General features: G+C 41.6%; 2 protein-coding genes across 2 annotated transcripts in view; one reads left to right on the forward strand and one right to left on the reverse strand.

Annotated features, from left to right (window-relative positions):
• The window catches only part of sh3bgrl2 (SH3 domain binding glutamate-rich protein like 2), a 15,162-nt gene extending 5,226 nt beyond the window's left edge, over positions 1-9,936 (reverse strand). Inside the window, exons 1-2 of the mRNA XM_085383070.1 lie at positions 9,666-9,936; positions 5,545-5,730 (exon numbers count right to left, since the gene is read on the reverse strand). Of these exons, the coding sequence (XP_085239196.1) occupies positions 5,545-5,730; positions 9,666-9,710 (231 nt within the window). The 5' untranslated portion in view covers positions 9,711-9,936. The remainder of the gene's footprint in view (positions 1-5,544; positions 5,731-9,665) is intronic.
• A 662-nt stretch (positions 9,937-10,598) lies between these two features.
• lca5 (lebercilin LCA5) lies at positions 10,599-16,286 on the forward strand. The gene is made up of 9 exons (XM_085382537.1): positions 10,599-10,895; positions 12,167-12,572; positions 12,781-13,022; positions 13,196-13,501; positions 13,817-13,954; positions 14,091-14,187; positions 14,510-14,646; positions 14,739-14,913; positions 15,023-16,286. Exons 2-9 carry the CDS (start codon positions 12,185-12,187, stop codon positions 15,925-15,927), a joined length of 2,388 nt encoding a protein of 795 aa, XP_085238663.1. The 5' UTR covers positions 10,599-10,895; positions 12,167-12,184; the 3' UTR covers positions 15,928-16,286.
• The last annotated feature ends 145 nt before the right edge of the window (positions 16,287-16,431 follow it).

A 16,431-nucleotide genomic window follows, 5' to 3' on the forward strand; every position in this document is an offset into this window, starting at 1 on the left:
CTCTGGTATTCTTGCCAATTCCTTTCTGTGTCCCGCTCATGTATTGACCCATGTGCCTGTTCATCTTAGCCGATATGATGCCTGACAGGAGCTTCCATGTAGTACTGAGGCAGGTTATTGGTCGGTAGTTGGAGGGGACCGCTCCCTTCTTGGGGTCCTTGGGGATCAGGACCGTCCGACCTTCGGTTAGCCATTCCGGGTGTCTCTCGTTAACTAGCAGCTGGTTCATTTGTGCTGCCAGACGCTCGTGGAGTGCAGTCAGCTTCTTCAGCCAGTAGGCGTGAACCATGTCGGGCCCTGGTGCTGTCCAACTCTTCATACTGGAGACCCTTTCTTGGATATCTGCCACTGTGATGGTTACTGGACCCTGTTCAGGGAGGTCGCTGTGGTCTGCCCTCAGATCCACTAGCCACTGAGCATTGCCGTTATGGGTTGCATCCTTCTCCCATATGCTCTTCCAGTATTGCTCCGTCTCCAGCCTTGGTGGTGCTGTTCTCTTATTGTTCCCTTGCCACTGAGAGTACACCTTTGCTGGTTCTGTGGAGAACAGCTGGTTTATTCTCCTGCCTTCTATCTCTCTGGTGTACCTCCTCAAGCGGCTGGCCAAGGCTGTGAGTCTTTGCTTGGCAGTTTCCAAGGCCTCAGGTATGGACAGCTTGCTGTATTTCTTAGGCACCTTATTTGTCGCACCTTTCTGCAACTCTGTTAGTTGGCTAACCTCCCTCCGTGCTACTTTGATCTTGCCCTCTAGCCTCCTTCTCCATGGAGGGTACTGCCCCTTGTGGCTGTTCAACTTGTAGCCAAGCATCTCACTGATCACTGCTGCCGTATTGTAGATCAGCTTGTTAGTGTCGGTAATCGTGGTTGTAGGTATTGCCCGTAGTGCTGCATTAACATCATCTAGCAGACCTTCTGAGGGTACTTCACGTAATCTTGGTAACCGGCTACGGGGGATCCAGGTTTCAAGCTTGGCCATGATCCTATTTTTCAGGTCAGTTCCTCTCGCACTCAATGATCCTTCTCCTATCGCACTTGGGGCTATGTACCCAATCTCGGGTGGGGGTGATGATATCTCCCCCCTGACCTGGCGTCCTGACTCCTCCTTGCCGTAGCATTTGTGTTGTACCTCGTCAATCTCTAGCTGTGAGAGCAGTCCCTTCTTTCGAATGTTGGAACACTGAGCTACTAGTTGTTTCGCTGTCATTGTGGATGTTGGGTATCGAAGAATCCATAGGTCCCTCATCCTATTCATGTAGCCCCTTCCGCCGGGGTTACTTGCGTAGTAGCATTCCAACAACGCCCTGTTTTCGTCCCTTGCCCACCGATGCCTTCTTGTTCCAGTAGCCCACTTTTCGTCAGGGTGCCCTGGTTCCTCAACACCTGACGCGGACCTTGTTGATCCGGGCGACGTCCGAGCCGGCATGCCTTCATATTTATCTGTCTCGCTCATGTCTGCGGTAGGCTTGCTTAGCATAGGGGGTCTAGCCTTAGGACCCTTACTGGATACAGACGCCCCAGGCAGGAATCGAACTTGCGATCCTCTGTTCCAAAGGCGTGTAGTTTAACCACTACGCTATCCAGCTGCTATATATATATATATATATATATATATATATATATATATATATATATATATATATATATATATATATATATATATATATATATATATATATATATATATATATATATATATATATAAAAAAAACACCCAGCACGCCCCTGCGGGCGGTTTATCCTTCAAGCTCGGGTCCTCTACCAGAGGCCTGGGAGCTTGAGGGTCCTGCGCAGTATCTTAGCTGTTCCCAGGACTGCGCTCTTCTGGACAGAGATCTCCGATGTTGTTCCCGGGATCTGCTGGAGCCACTCGCCTAGCTTGGGAGTCACCGCACCTAGTGCTCCGATTACCACGGGGACCACCGTTACCTTCACCCTCCACATCCTCTCGAGCTCTTCTCTGAGCCCTTGGTATTTCTCCAGCTTCTCGTGTTCCTTCTTCCTGATATTGCTGTCATTCGGAACCGCTACATCGATCACTACGGCCATCTTCTTCTGTTTGTCTACCACCACTATGTCCGGTTGGTTAGCCATCACCATTTTGTCCGTCTGTATCTGGAAGTCCCACAGGATCTTAGCTCGGTCATTCTCCACCACCCTTGGGGGCATCTCCCATTTTGACCTCGGGACTTCCAGGTTATACTCGGCACAGATGTTCCTGTACACTATGCCGGCCACTTGGTTATGGCGTTCCATGTATGCCTTGCCTGCTAGCATCTTGCACCCTGCTGTTATGTGCTGGATTGTCTCTGGGGCATCTTTACACAGCCTGCACCTGGGGTCTTGCCTGGTGTGATAGACCCCAGCCTCTATGGATCTTGTGCTCAGAGCTTGTTCTTGTGCTGCCATGATTAGTGCCTCTGTGCTGTCTTTCAGTCCAGCTTTGTCCAGCCACTGGTAGGATTTCTGGATATCAGCCACCTCCTCTATCTGCCGGTGGTACATACCGTGCAGGGGCCTGTCCTTCCATGATGGTTCCTCGTCTCCCTCCTCTTTCTTGGGTTTCTGCTGCCTGAGGTATTCACTGAGCACTCGGTCAGTTGGGGCCATCTTCCTAATGTATTCTTGGATGTTCGTTGTCTCATCCTGGACTGTGGTGCTGACACTCACCAGTCCCCGGCCCCCTTCCTTCCGCTTAGCGTACAGCCTCAGGGTGCTGGATTTGGGGTGAAACCCTCCATGCATGGTAAGGAGCTTTCTTGTCTTTATGTCAGTGGCTTCTATCTCCTCCTTTGGCCAGCCTATTACCCCAGCAGGGTACCTGATCACGGGCAGGGCGTACGTGTTGATGGCCCGGATCTTGTTCTTACCATTCAGCTGACTCCTCAGGACTTGCCTGACCCTCTGCAGGTACTTGGTGGTTGCAGCTTTTCTAGCGGCCTCTTCATGGTTCCCATTCGCCTGTGGGATCCCCAAGTACTTGTAACTGTCCTCTATGTCTGCAATGTTGCCTTCTGGTAGTTCAATCCCCTCAGTTCTGACTACCTTCCCTCTCTTTGTTACCATCCGACTACACTTTTCCAGTCCGAACGACATTCCAATGTCATTGCTGTATAGCCTGGTAGTGTGGATCAGTGAATCGATGTCTCGTTCACTCTTGGCATACAGCTTGATGTCATCCATGTACAGGAGGTGGCTGACAACTGCTCCGTTCTGTAGTCGGTATCCGTAGCCAGTCTTGTTAATGATCTCACTGAGGGGGTTCAGGCCTATGCAGAACAGCAGTGGGGACAGAGCATCTCCTTGGTAGATCCCGCACTTGATGGTGACTTGTGCTATGGGCTTGGAGTTTGCCTCTAGTGTTGTACGCCACATCCCCATTGAGTTCCTGATGAAGGCTCTTAGGGTCCCATTGATCTTGTACAATTCTAGGCATTCCAGTATCCAGCTGTGGGGCATTGAGTCATAGGCCTTCTTGTAATCAATCCAGGCAGTGCACAGGTTGGTCAGTCTGGTCTTGCAGTCTCGGCTGATTGTTCTGTCTACCAGTAGCTGGTGTTTTGCGCCTCTGGTATTCTTGCCAATTCCTTTCTGTGTCCCACTCATGTATTGACTCATGTGCCTGTTCATCTTATATATACACACACACACATATATATACACACACACACATATATATACACACACATATATATATATATATATATATATATATATATATATATATATATATATATATATATATACACATATATACATACATATATATATATACATACATATATATATATATACACATACATACATATATATATATACATACATATATATATATATACACATACATACATATATATATATACATACATATATATATATATACACATACATACATATATATATATACATACATATATATATATATACACATACATACATATATATATATACATACATATATATATATATACACATACATACATATATATATATACATACATATATATATATATACACATACATACATATATATATATACATACATATATATATATATACACATACATACATATATATATATATATACATACATATATATATATATACACATACATACATACATATATATATATATATATATATATATATATATATATATATATATATATATATATATATATATATATGTGGGCCGATATATTGGCTGCTATTAACGATTTGGTGATATAAAAGTATGGTTTGTTTGTATGTTCTATAAACTTGGAAAAAATACAAAATAAAAAGTAATAAAAAAAAAAGTCTGGTGAACCATAAATCATGTTATGAACATTCATTTTGTGTTTGCTGATCCACGTAGAGTCAAGCTGTCCATGACTTATATAAAATAAGAATAATGTTTTATTCTTGAGGTTTCAGAATACTAGCCCACAAAGCATTGGTTGTCTCTGGCAAATGGCAAATTTAGCTAGTTCTCATTCTTTTCTGATTAGAGCCATTTCTCACTTAGACTTAGGGAGTAGTACACACTGAACTGTGAAATCATTTGCTTTTGTTGGCAGTTGCTTGCTTCATTTATATAAAAGGTTTCATCTGAAACTGAGTACAGGAGAAAGAAAAAGCCATGTGTTTTGGGTGATTCTGAGATATAAGCCAAAGCACTCAACTAGCCAAATTTCCCTTTTGATATTTCAGCTATTTTGAACTTTTGACTGTATTTTCACACGTTTTACAGCTTTTCCTAGTGATAAAAACCTAACCCCAAATGGCCATTCATACTACACAAAAGTAATTAAGTGACAGATTAACAGTTAAATGAGAGATTTCGCACAACCTGCTACAGAAATGTCTGTTTTCTAGTGTGGGTTCACTGTTAAAAATGAATTAATGAAAACTTTTTATTTTATAATTAAAGGGCATAATGAGCAATGAGCTACCTGAACCTATCATGCTTGAACAACTCAGACGTACTGTTGAAATTACACTTCTTTTTCTTAAAAATGGAAATTGTGTCCAAGACAGCAAAACTGCATTATGCTGCTAACACTGATATCAATAACGCAATTGGAATCAATTCCCCTCCCTAATTAAGACATGGTTAAATGTTCAGGTAAATGTCTTTACACGGACAGAAAGGAGAGTTTCACTGATCTGTAGATGGAGGGCAACAGTCCTCTAAGCTTTGTAGTGCAGATTTTCTTTCATTTGCTTTTAACCTGGAACAACTCACCCACCACCACAACCTGCAAAGTACAAGGTCAAGGCATAATTTCAAGGCTTGAGCTGGAGATAATTATTTTCATAGATTAATCCATACTGCATTATGCAAGTATGCCTCTGGGGGCAGAGGGCAGTTTTTAGGTGATTCCAGTGTAATCAGTAGATATCTAACCAAGATAAGTCATCATCAGACCATTGCCAATGTTTATCAGATACAACAGGAAAGAAATACAACTGAGAGTCTTGTTAAACACTGGAATGGAAAATGTGGTCAAAATATATGTCTGGTTATAAAAATGTGATAAACATAACCCCATCACCACCACGTACACCACAGTAGCGATCATCGTTGAAAATCTGCGGAGGCAGCGGGTTGCACTTCTCTGGTTGCTTATCCCTGGGGATGTTGCGGTACATCCAGAGCCGTTGCTCCTCCAGCATCGTAATGTCTACTTCCTGGAAGTCGATTCGGTTGGCCTCCAGGAAACCAACTACTGCCTGCTGATGTTTCTTTACCTAGATGGCAATTGATAAAAAGAAAGAAAAGGGCAGAGAAAGATAGAAAAATTCTTAAAAGAATCCAAAAAAGAGAAGTCACAAGAATAGAGGATTTTATAAAACCAAAAAGCTCAAGCTCAACTACACTACACTACTTTCCCTCTGCCATGGTTAAAATGCCCCATATATGTGTTGTTAAGTACAGTTAGAAATGGTAGTTTCTATGTGTGTGTTTCATATCCATTGCCTCTGAGCACTGGCACCTGGCTAAGCAGTCAGGTATTTAATGCAGTCCTGAAATGACAAATGGTAAACTGACACCAGTAAGAGTGAGTGGAGCGCTCTCTGCCTCTCTCTCTCTCTCACACACACACACACACACACACACACACACACACACACACACACACACACACACAAACAGAGGGAGTACAGTGTACGCATTAACTGAAGATCAACTTTGTTGGTAATAAGCAGGATTATTGATTAGATTAGTAAAGGGCGTTGCATTTGAAATCCAATACGCAACATCCTTTTCTACTGTACGTCTTGTCTTATATCAATACGATTGCCAAATTACAAGATTTGGATTTAAGGATAATTATTCATCAATTAACCTATCAGTTACAATCATTATTATTCCATTATTAAAGTAACAAATCTGAATATTTCTCATCATTTAGACACGACTCAATCATTACTGCAACAGATAGTACAGAAAGTATGTTCGCCTGTTTAACTGTGGAAGTACATTTAAAGCGACACTCACATTATATAGGCAAGCTACAACTACAGCTGTATGCAGGACTTTACCCCATTCTTAAAAGTGCCCTATGGAGCAAACTTTTTCAGCTATCTAGGATGGACGCAACTACTCCCTATAGTAGTGACCCAAGTACTCTGGGACAGAGTGTGTTTGTGAATTGTGGGAAAGAAAAGTCCAAGGATATTTTTAGAAGACAGAACACTCCCACACTTGGTCATAAACACACTTTAGATGCATGGTCCAAATGTCTCAGACCCGCAACTGTTGGCGAGTGTTTGTCTCTTTGTCCTCCAATCCTTTATGGACGGCCTTTTCTTGTTTCAGAATATGCAATCATTCAGAGTTTGAAGCCGTTTAGGTAGCAACATCAATCGTAATGTAATACTAAATTCTATTTGCCACTTCCAATTTGTTTATATATTCATGCAGGCCATTGTTGTTTATGCAAGCATAACAATGGACTGCATGCTTGAGCACTCATTATCATCATAAAAAACAGATTAATTAAAACAATTTGGGCAGAAGACCCCCCCCCCCCCCCCCCCCTAAAAAAAACAACAACAAAAAAAACGATGAATTGGCTTTCTTGTGACCAAATGTACCATCAATTATCCATTTCCTTATTTTTCCCCCCAAAAAATCTGTCTTAATGCAAAATATTTTTACTGTGTTTTTACATTTACTCAACATTAAGGAGCCACAATGATCCTTTTGTTCCAACTTAAAAGACAGCAAGGGATTGTTCCGCTCACTTGGTCAAAAACATACACCCAAACAAAGATTCAAGTCATCTATTGTCTCGCTCTAAAAGCTCCTCTGTGTGTGGTCATAAAACAGCTTTATCTGGACTGATAGGATACTTATAGGACAGTAAATGATGGTTACTGGCAATCTTTAAAAGAGACAAATTGGGTTTTTTTTGTCCAGGTCACAGGTTTAACCTTCACTTCACTTTTACTCCTAAAAGCATACAGTTTGTCACAGTGCTAGTAAACAGCACGGCATATATGAGACGGTTGGTCGTCCTTTGAGGTGAAAGACAGGCAGCGTGGGCCTAAATAATGAAAGAGGTGCCCCCTGTGAGTGCGAGCGAAAGAGTGCATCAGTGGAATGGGTGAGTTCAGATTTTGTGTGTGTGCGTGCATACATGTAGGATTTAAGACAAACAATCAAGCACACAAGAGTAAACGCGCTGTGTTTGAGAGGACTTAATGAAACATGGGGATTAGTTTAAGAGAGAATTAATCCTTCAGTCACAAACAGGGAATATAAATGACATGTGATAGAAAAGCACTGCTACTGATAATTAATTACACCTATGTTGGGGATTGGAAATTTTTTTAATTCTAAAAAAACATGCATGTTTTAGGTTTTGTGTTTTTGGTTAAGATAAAGATCAGGAGGTTATGTGCATTTTTTTTAACCTTCACACTATGCCTAAAATCATGTGGCACACAATGATTTTTCCTAAGAGAATGGTTGCCCATGCGTGCCCAAAGCCAACATTTCAACAGTTATTAGGCTACATAATGCAAAGAGTTTTAATTAATAGAAACTATGATCATAGTAGGTCATTTGGGTGAGACTTAACACATACCACATCTACTAAAGAGTGGGGGGGATAACCTGATCTACATCTCATTCATTCTGTGCTCATTAGATTCCGCCCCACTAATTTGCTGAGATTAAACCATGAGCTGCACCCCCCACCCAATGAGGACACACACACCGTTTTTCCTAAGCATTTGTATTTTGCGTTCTCCAGATGTATTAAAACTGCAGCTTTTCATGTCATCTTCCACCATCTCCATCTTTCATTGCCATTATCTACTATATTTTTCCAGCACACACACACACATACGCCTCACCTTTCATCTTTATTCAATCACATGTAACTCAATTGAAGAGCATTCAAAGTGGATTAGATTCACATGAGCTCAATACTGGTTCAATGGTGGACCTATTCCACCGAGCATGGCTCTTTCTTGTCTCTGGGGGAGAAAAAAAAGGGAGTCTGTCTGTTTTGAATGTATGTGTCATAGGGTTAAAAATAACTCCTTTGTAAACGCTCAAAGATTGGCCTGCCCTCTTCAAGAGACGAAGCATGATAACATAAATATTACTCATTTGTCCCATTACCTAACTCTTTTAGCATTCTTGCAGGAGTGTTGTGTGATGGTTTTTCTGCCCACGCTCAATATCAGCTGGACTTTCTCTATGGCAGGCAACTGCAGTTTGCCAAAAGGGGCAGCAGGACTGCAGCTGCATCTGGTTCATCTGATTGTGCACTACATTACAGACTAATAAAAATCTGTGAAAACCTGTCAAATGTTAGAAACAAATCATATTTACAATAGAAAACTGTGAGGAAAAAGAAACTGAAAAAGTACTCCGACTAAACTTACACTGGACATGAACCACAGTTCAACATCTCACTGGGAAGAATCACATTCTAGCTGCCAGCAGGTCTACTATTTGTTTATCCCATAAAAACCAGACTGTTCTTTGTGTTTATACATCAACCTGATCTGATAATAGTTTTAATATCCGCTCTAATATATTCTGGGATGCCACTTAATCACATGGACTTAAATGCCCTTTATATTTATGCTGGGTCAATCAGACAAAACTAGATATTTACAGGAATTTCTGAGGGTATAGTTAACGTAAGAATAAGAAGTAGGGTGTTTCTGTTATTTTGTCAGTACATTTAGAGGAAGCCTAACGGGAACATCATGCTTGTTTATGCCCACAGAAGAGACAGGCTTGTTTGTTTCAGCTTCGCTGTGTTCCTTAAACCTCATACGAGGCCACAAGCCAGACTAATTGTAATACAATTGAGATGCAAGTGCATATACAGTGCTTTTAGAGAATTAAAAATGAATAAATAAATAAATAAGTAAAGCTTTTAACAGGATCTGTCCACAGCACAGACGAAGACTTCAAAGTCCACCTAACCAGAAATGCGCACCTTAACTACCGAGCAGCCTTCTCACCTGTCTAAATGATACCGACTGATTTCAGCGCCTGTCTGAAGTGGCTGAGCGCGAACAGGCGCACTCCTAGTCCCATTACATAATTGAGTTCAAACGATAAAGTGGCAGTGAAAATTTACGCACGGCGTTTCTGAATGCACTGTTTCCAAGCACCTGTCAACAAGTTCTGTGGCACATTAGCAAACACTCACCGCGAGAGAGCCAGTTGAGGAGGCGACGTAAACCTTGATGACCATTTTAATCCCGAATTACTGTCAGACGATCAGCAAAACAGTTTGGTGGCAGCGAGCCTCGTTTATTGCCACCCTTCAAAAAATAAAAATAAAAAGAACAAAAAACGCTAAATTTGTGAAAACTATGCAAATGTGCTTTAGATGAGCGAAGACACCAGGCTCCAATATTCAAACTGAGCCATCACAATAACACAGCGTGCGCTTCTGCTGACTGTTACACCCACACCACTCACAGCTCAGCTCAACGCACGTCATTACATTAAAAGGAATATATAAACAACATCCATTTCCGGTCTCACTTTCAAATTAAAACAACCATGTCGTTAAGTTACTGAAGTTAATACCGAAGTATTTTTGATTTGTATATCTTTTGTAAATATACTCCCGAGTCATATTGAGGTGGATCCACCATAAAAGAAATTTATTATTTTATAATGGTCAGGACTTTTCTGGTGAAGGCATTGCTTTTATGGATCAAGTATATTTTATGAGCATTTCCATTTTAAAACCATTTTTTATGCAGCTATAGGCCCAAATACTCAAAATGCAAATAATATTGTGTTAATTGAGAGAATTCTTGATTAAATTAGGCGTGTTTTGTGCTTTTGTCGTCTGGTATGCACGCACCTGCAAATAAAAAAGTTTTTATATTCATATAAAAACACATATAGTTTTTGTTCAATAACCCCCCCCAACCCAGCGCGCACACACACACACACACACACACACACACACACACACACACACACACACACACACACACACACACACACACACAAAACTGCGATAAATCCTTAATAGTTCTTTTTCGGTCATTTTTAATGATCACGACCATCCATAACATGTACAACAGCGCCACTCTGGTGGTAGGGTAGTATTGCAGTGAGAGCTGCGGTTGCCATGGTACGGCGTCAGCAGCTACTCTGAAGCAAACGTCTAGGCGTGGACTGGAAAAAATGCTATTAGAAATTCTATGGCACTAAAGAGAAGGACTACTTTTAGCCGACGACGTGCTGTTTTTCTCTTGTTATTGATAAAGCGACAGCCATGACAGTTTATTTCAAAAACGGGTGTACAACCCATAGTCTTTATTTTATATCTAACGGCAGCTAAGTTAGCTAAAGTTCAAGCTACCTTGCTAATAGCTCTTTAGCTTGCAGTAGCCGATCCAATCAAAACAAGAAACGGGTAAGTGTTGCACATTCAGGCGGAAACTGAGCAACATTAACATACATTTGTAAGTTAGCGCAGTTTAGTGCTGAAAGATTCCGAACGCTACAGCCCACTCCACCTGTTGATGATGGTGGTGATTTTGTGTTGCTATGCTAATATTAAGTGGCTGTTGTTAGCTGTTATTCACCTAGCGGCACCGTTAGCTTTACAGTGACACTGATATTATGTCGTCGAAGAGCTTTTTAAAGTTTCGTTTGCCTTTTGCTTGCACATAATTGAAATGTGCAAGATACATAAACTAACAGAGGGTTCGGTGAGTTATGTGATAAAGTCCAGGTGATACATTTCGTTGTTTTTAATTGACAGGCAATCTGTCAACAACAGAGTACCTGGAACAGCACACGCTTTACTTTAATCCCGTCAGTTCGATCCACAAAGTGCAGGGCAGTGCCGCTGCTGTAAGCCAGGGCATCCTTTGTCTTCACTTAATATTGAGACTCGATTTTATTAGACTGACCAGGAATCTAGAGGAAATGGCAATGATGGGCTGCTATTTCCTCCAGGTTCCTCCTGAGGCAAAAGATGCGATGAAGACATGAGGACAAAGTCGACTAGAATTTGATATATAAAGTGACCCTCACAGATACTTGCTTCTGTTTTCTGGCGATTCTTAATGTCCTGTCAGCAAGTATACTTTAATAGCAGTGAGAATTCCCTAAATTTTACTCGATATTGACTTTCTTCACAGAAATATATTCCTTTTCCAACATTTTAGCAAGATTTTATTTTCTAAGAGAATATTATATATACAATATATGTGAATATGTAAAATCACATCTTCTTAATAAAGGTGTGAATAAAGGATACCCTTATTCACATCACTTTAATTCTACTTTTTCTTTTCTTTTATCTTTTTTTATTTATTTAATTGATAAGCTTTGTGCACTGTGCTACATTCAGTCGTTAATAAGTCACCAGGGCAGATGGAGGCAATGTACCGTTTAGTTTTCTACTGCAGAGACCACTCATATCATACGGGATTCAGTCTCATGGAAAATTCTGCCTCACACATCTTGTTGCTTGGTGACCAAGACACATAAAACTAAAAACCTAAACGAAACCAGTTAGCTTAGCTTCTTTTAGCTTTAAGAATATTCTTTTTGATTGAACATTACTCATTATAAATGTAGAGCTCAGTTCAAAGGTAACAACCTAAATTTTAAAGAGCAAAATTCACTACACTTCATAATCTGTTTTGTTTCTCTGTTCTTGTTTTTTAAATCCAGCATGTCTTAAGTGACGACATGGAATCTGAAAAAGTAGCTCACCCATATGAAGACAACCGGGATTTAAGTCGCCAGTCCTGCCGTAGTACAAAGAAAGATTCTCGGGCTTCATCCGTCCAGGAACACAAACAGAACTTCTGGGACAAGATGCACAGCGAGGATACAAAAGTTGACTCAGGTGATGTCAGATCTATAACCAGAACTTGGCATTCAGATCCTGATCGGGATCGGATGTCAGAAGGAGAGGGAAGCAAAAGTGGTGGGTCATTTTATTCTGAGAATTATGAAAACGAGTCTCATTCAGAGTGCTCTGTCTCACCGTACTCCCGGTCCCGGACTCCTTCACCCACCCCACATAGAGGGGTGCGGGCAAAGAGGATCTCTGGCAGCCCTCTCCACAAGACAGGTATGTGAAGAAGGAACGAAGTGGATAAACAGTTAAACTGATGAATGAGGCTAAAATCTCATTCATTCGACGATTAAATTGACTGTTTAGATAATGGCAGTGTAAGGCACATTCTGACTGCCTGATTGACTTAGAAAAAATCTTTTCATAGGAGCTTTTGTCATCATGTTTTTAGATTTTACATGATATGTCTTTCTCTGCTTTGCAGGTGGTTTGGGGCGCCGGGGCTTGTCTCGCCCACAGCGACCAGGTGGTCACCCCCTGACCCAGCAGTATCAAAGGGGGGTGCGTTCTCACAGCAAGGAGTCCACACCACCTAAAGACCTGGACCTGGTGACCAAGCGGATGCTCTCGGCCCGCCTCCTAAAAATCAATGAATTGCGCAATGCTCTTTCTGAGCTGCAGCAGCGCACGGACGAACTGCAGAAAGAAAATCGAATTCTTCGACAGGTAGGCCTGTTTCAATATTTGGTTTAAATGCTTTGAAGGAAGAGTGTTCTTAAATAATTTTATGGCTTTTATTCATGTTTGTAGTAAAAAAGAAACAGACTTTTTTACAGGAAAATCAATTACAATTCTCCTTCTTCTTCACCACTCTCAATGCAACCTTTGCCATGCTTCAGCTTCAGGTGCGTCAAGAGAAAGCCCTGCAGCGGTACGATGATACAGAAAGCGAAATCTCCCAGCTCTTATCCCGGCACTCCAACGAGATCCACGTGCTGCGTGAACGTCTCAGGCGCACCCAAGAACGGGAACGGAAAGCTGAGCGCCAGCTGAGGGACACCGAGGAGCGGTTTCAGAGGGGTCAAGCTACCATTTCACGGCTGAAGAAGCTGGTCGAGCAGCGGGATTTAGGAGCCAGAGAGGAGCTCAGCCGCAGGCTAGAGGAAGAGAAGTTGCGGGCCCAAGAAGCTGAACGTAAGCTTAAGGTAAATAGACAGTGGAATAAAAGATCTAACCTTCTTCTGGATCTTCTGGATTCCGATTAAATACTTATTGACCTGAAATTAAGTCTTATTAACCCTGATTTCTAGAGCCCCACATACTGCTTTGTAGCATGAATGATTAACCTGGAACATGTTGAATGTTGGGTTTCTGGTTTACAATATAACAAACTGATGCACATTTATGTGCAATCTCTTGTCAGTGAACACTCAAAATTGTAATTCTCATTTATTGTTTTTATCCTAAACCATGGGTTCCCTTTCAATGCAGCAACTTTCAATGAGTGTTTGTGTTTGAAGGAGGTGGAGCGTAGCATGGAGCTAAGAAATAGCAGTTATCAGAGACAGCTTGTCGCAGAGAAGAAGAAGACACTTAGTACCCAGGAAGAGATCAGGGCTCTCCAGGAGGAACTTGAACGACTGAACAATAAACTCAAGGTACATGTACAAAAAATAACCTTAAAAAGTAGCCGCTGCCATCGAAAGCAGGACTGTGCATCAAAAGCAGATTGCTCATTGTGTAAAACAGTATTTTTTGTTGTTGTTTTTTTTTATTTCTTCTTAAAATGTTCAGGAAAAGGAGAGAGAACTCGATGCGAAGAATATTTATGCCAATCGCATGGTGAAACCCTCACAAAAAAAAGAGACTGAAAGTGACACAAAGCACAAAGGTAACAATTAACTTGCTGAGGCTTATTGTGTAGTTCATTTGACTTTATATCAAAAAGTGGATGCCAGATGGTATCATGAGTCACAAAATTCACTTTTTGTGTCGGATAGAATCCTTTGGAAAGCCTGAATTTTTTTCCCACATTGATATTTGATACATGTTTTTGCTGTAACTTCATTGGCTGTGTCTGAATCCATACTAATAAATATGCATGGTGGCTAAAAAGCAATCAGGATTGCTTATAAGTAATGATAGTGCTTTGTGTAATGGGATGGTCAGAAATATGTTGAGTAAAAGTGATTTTATACTTTTCCCACACATAGTTCCCAGCAGGAGCAGCTCTAAGGCGATACAGACTGAAGGCAGGATGCTGAGTCTGGATTTTCCCACACCTCCCCCTGCTATCACAGATGCCAGCGAGTACAGGGAACATCCACCTGATGAATATTTATCACTTAAGGTGTTATGTCTACTCTTTCCTTGTACTTACTTTGTCCACATCTTTTACCACTAATTGTTGTCATTCATCACTTTTCAAATTTCTGCTATCAGGAGCTTAACAGAGCGGTCAATCAAGCAGAGGCAGAAGACAGGGGACCAAACTGGGAACAAAAGAGTAGAGAAAGACATGAGGAGAAGGAGTTGGCGAAGGAAGAGAAAGAGGCCAAAAAGTACCTTGATCAGGAACAGAAAGCGCTTGAAGTTAAGGCAAAGTTTTTAAGAAACGGTAAGCCAAAGATTAGTTAAGAGTAGTTGTAGAGCATATACTTCACTTATAAAAAGCTTGTCGAAGCAGCATTGTTTGTACTTTAATCTGAGGAACGCTATCCCAACAGGCTCGGAGAAAGAAAAGGATGAAGAGGGCCAAAAGTGGACGAGTTTCCTGTTCAACCAGAATGGGGATGATAACTACAAGAAGCACGGTCATGTCCAGGGAGAGGTGGAGAGATGGAATCAGGAGGCGCTGGCCTGTCAGCAAGCATCAGAAGAAGCGCGGCGCAAAAAAGAGCAGCTGCTGGCAAAGATGCGGGAAATAGACAGTCAGAAACAGGGGGCCCAGGATTCCTTGTTTGCCTCGAGTCCTTCTGAGTCCAATAAGGGTCTCGGTGAACATTCTTCTCCACGCCCTCCTGAGCAAAGGAACCATAACTCTTCGATTTTCAGCCTAACTAATTCAGAGGAGCCGGATGATTTGCGTCCTGGGAGCAAAGAAGGTGGAAGGAGGAGACTAGGCACAGAGGGTGGAGCAGTTACAGCAGGGATAGGGAGGAGAGCGCTCCGGTCTCAAATCTCCAGCGATGACTTGGCATTTGGAGGTTACGCACCTTCATTTGTACATTCAACTTTCCGTGGTTCCTCTGGCTTCCCTCCACCTCCACCCAAAGAGGACAAGGAATCTGCGTTAGAAGCAATAGGGGTGTTTAATATCAGTGCGGCAGAGGAGAGGGAGACAGAAAAAGCTCAGGGAAAGGACAGGAAGTTAAGTCTAATGCACCAGCTGTTTGGTCCCCAAGCCACAGCTGTTGGTGATGGTGCGAATACCTCCAATAAACTGGAGCTTCTTAATAGTCCTCCAACAACCAATGGAGTGCGTTCAAGAAGGGATGGACTGCTCAACTTCAACTCAGGATCTCTCACTGCTCCAGCAGCCTCCTTTAGCACCCTCCATGTTGCAGATAGCAGACCTGCCATCCGTGCCATCACCTCCTTCGAAGACGAGATTGAGGAACTCACATTATGAAATTAATTTAGATTGAAAGTAGTCTGGGTCTTTGATGGCAAACCATCAAATCTGAGAGGTTATTTATGAAATATAAGAACAACCCAGCATTAAAAATACGAGAACATCAAAATAAGACGAAACTTGCAGAAACTGATTTGTTTCATCCATCAGTCCTTTTTAACTGCCTCTGTCCAGTTGGATCAGTCACTCAAAACACCCCTAAGGTGGACAAGCAGTTAAGAAAAAGGATCAATGGGTTAATGTGCAATTTGTACGTTTGTTACATTGTTTTTCTTAGACGTTCCTTTAAAACCAGCTTAACTCTCATAACAGTGATTTTTATTTGTAGCACCTGTGAAAATTAAAGAGTAGCTTTTCTGACAGACTATGACTGAAGCTCTTACTCCATTTAGATATTTTAGTGCTTTGCTGGGTTTTGTATAGTTTGGGATATTTTTTGTCTTTGTCAGATAGTTTGTAATCATAGATTTTCCCATAATCTGAAAGGGCTGCAGTAGGGAG

This window comes from Rhamphochromis longiceps, linkage group LG15 (genome assembly GCF_057381845.1).
Source record: "Rhamphochromis longiceps isolate RC_006_pf linkage group LG15, R_longiceps_female_GT1.1, whole genome shotgun sequence".
Taxonomy (NCBI): domain Eukaryota; kingdom Metazoa; phylum Chordata; class Actinopteri; order Cichliformes; family Cichlidae; genus Rhamphochromis; species Rhamphochromis longiceps.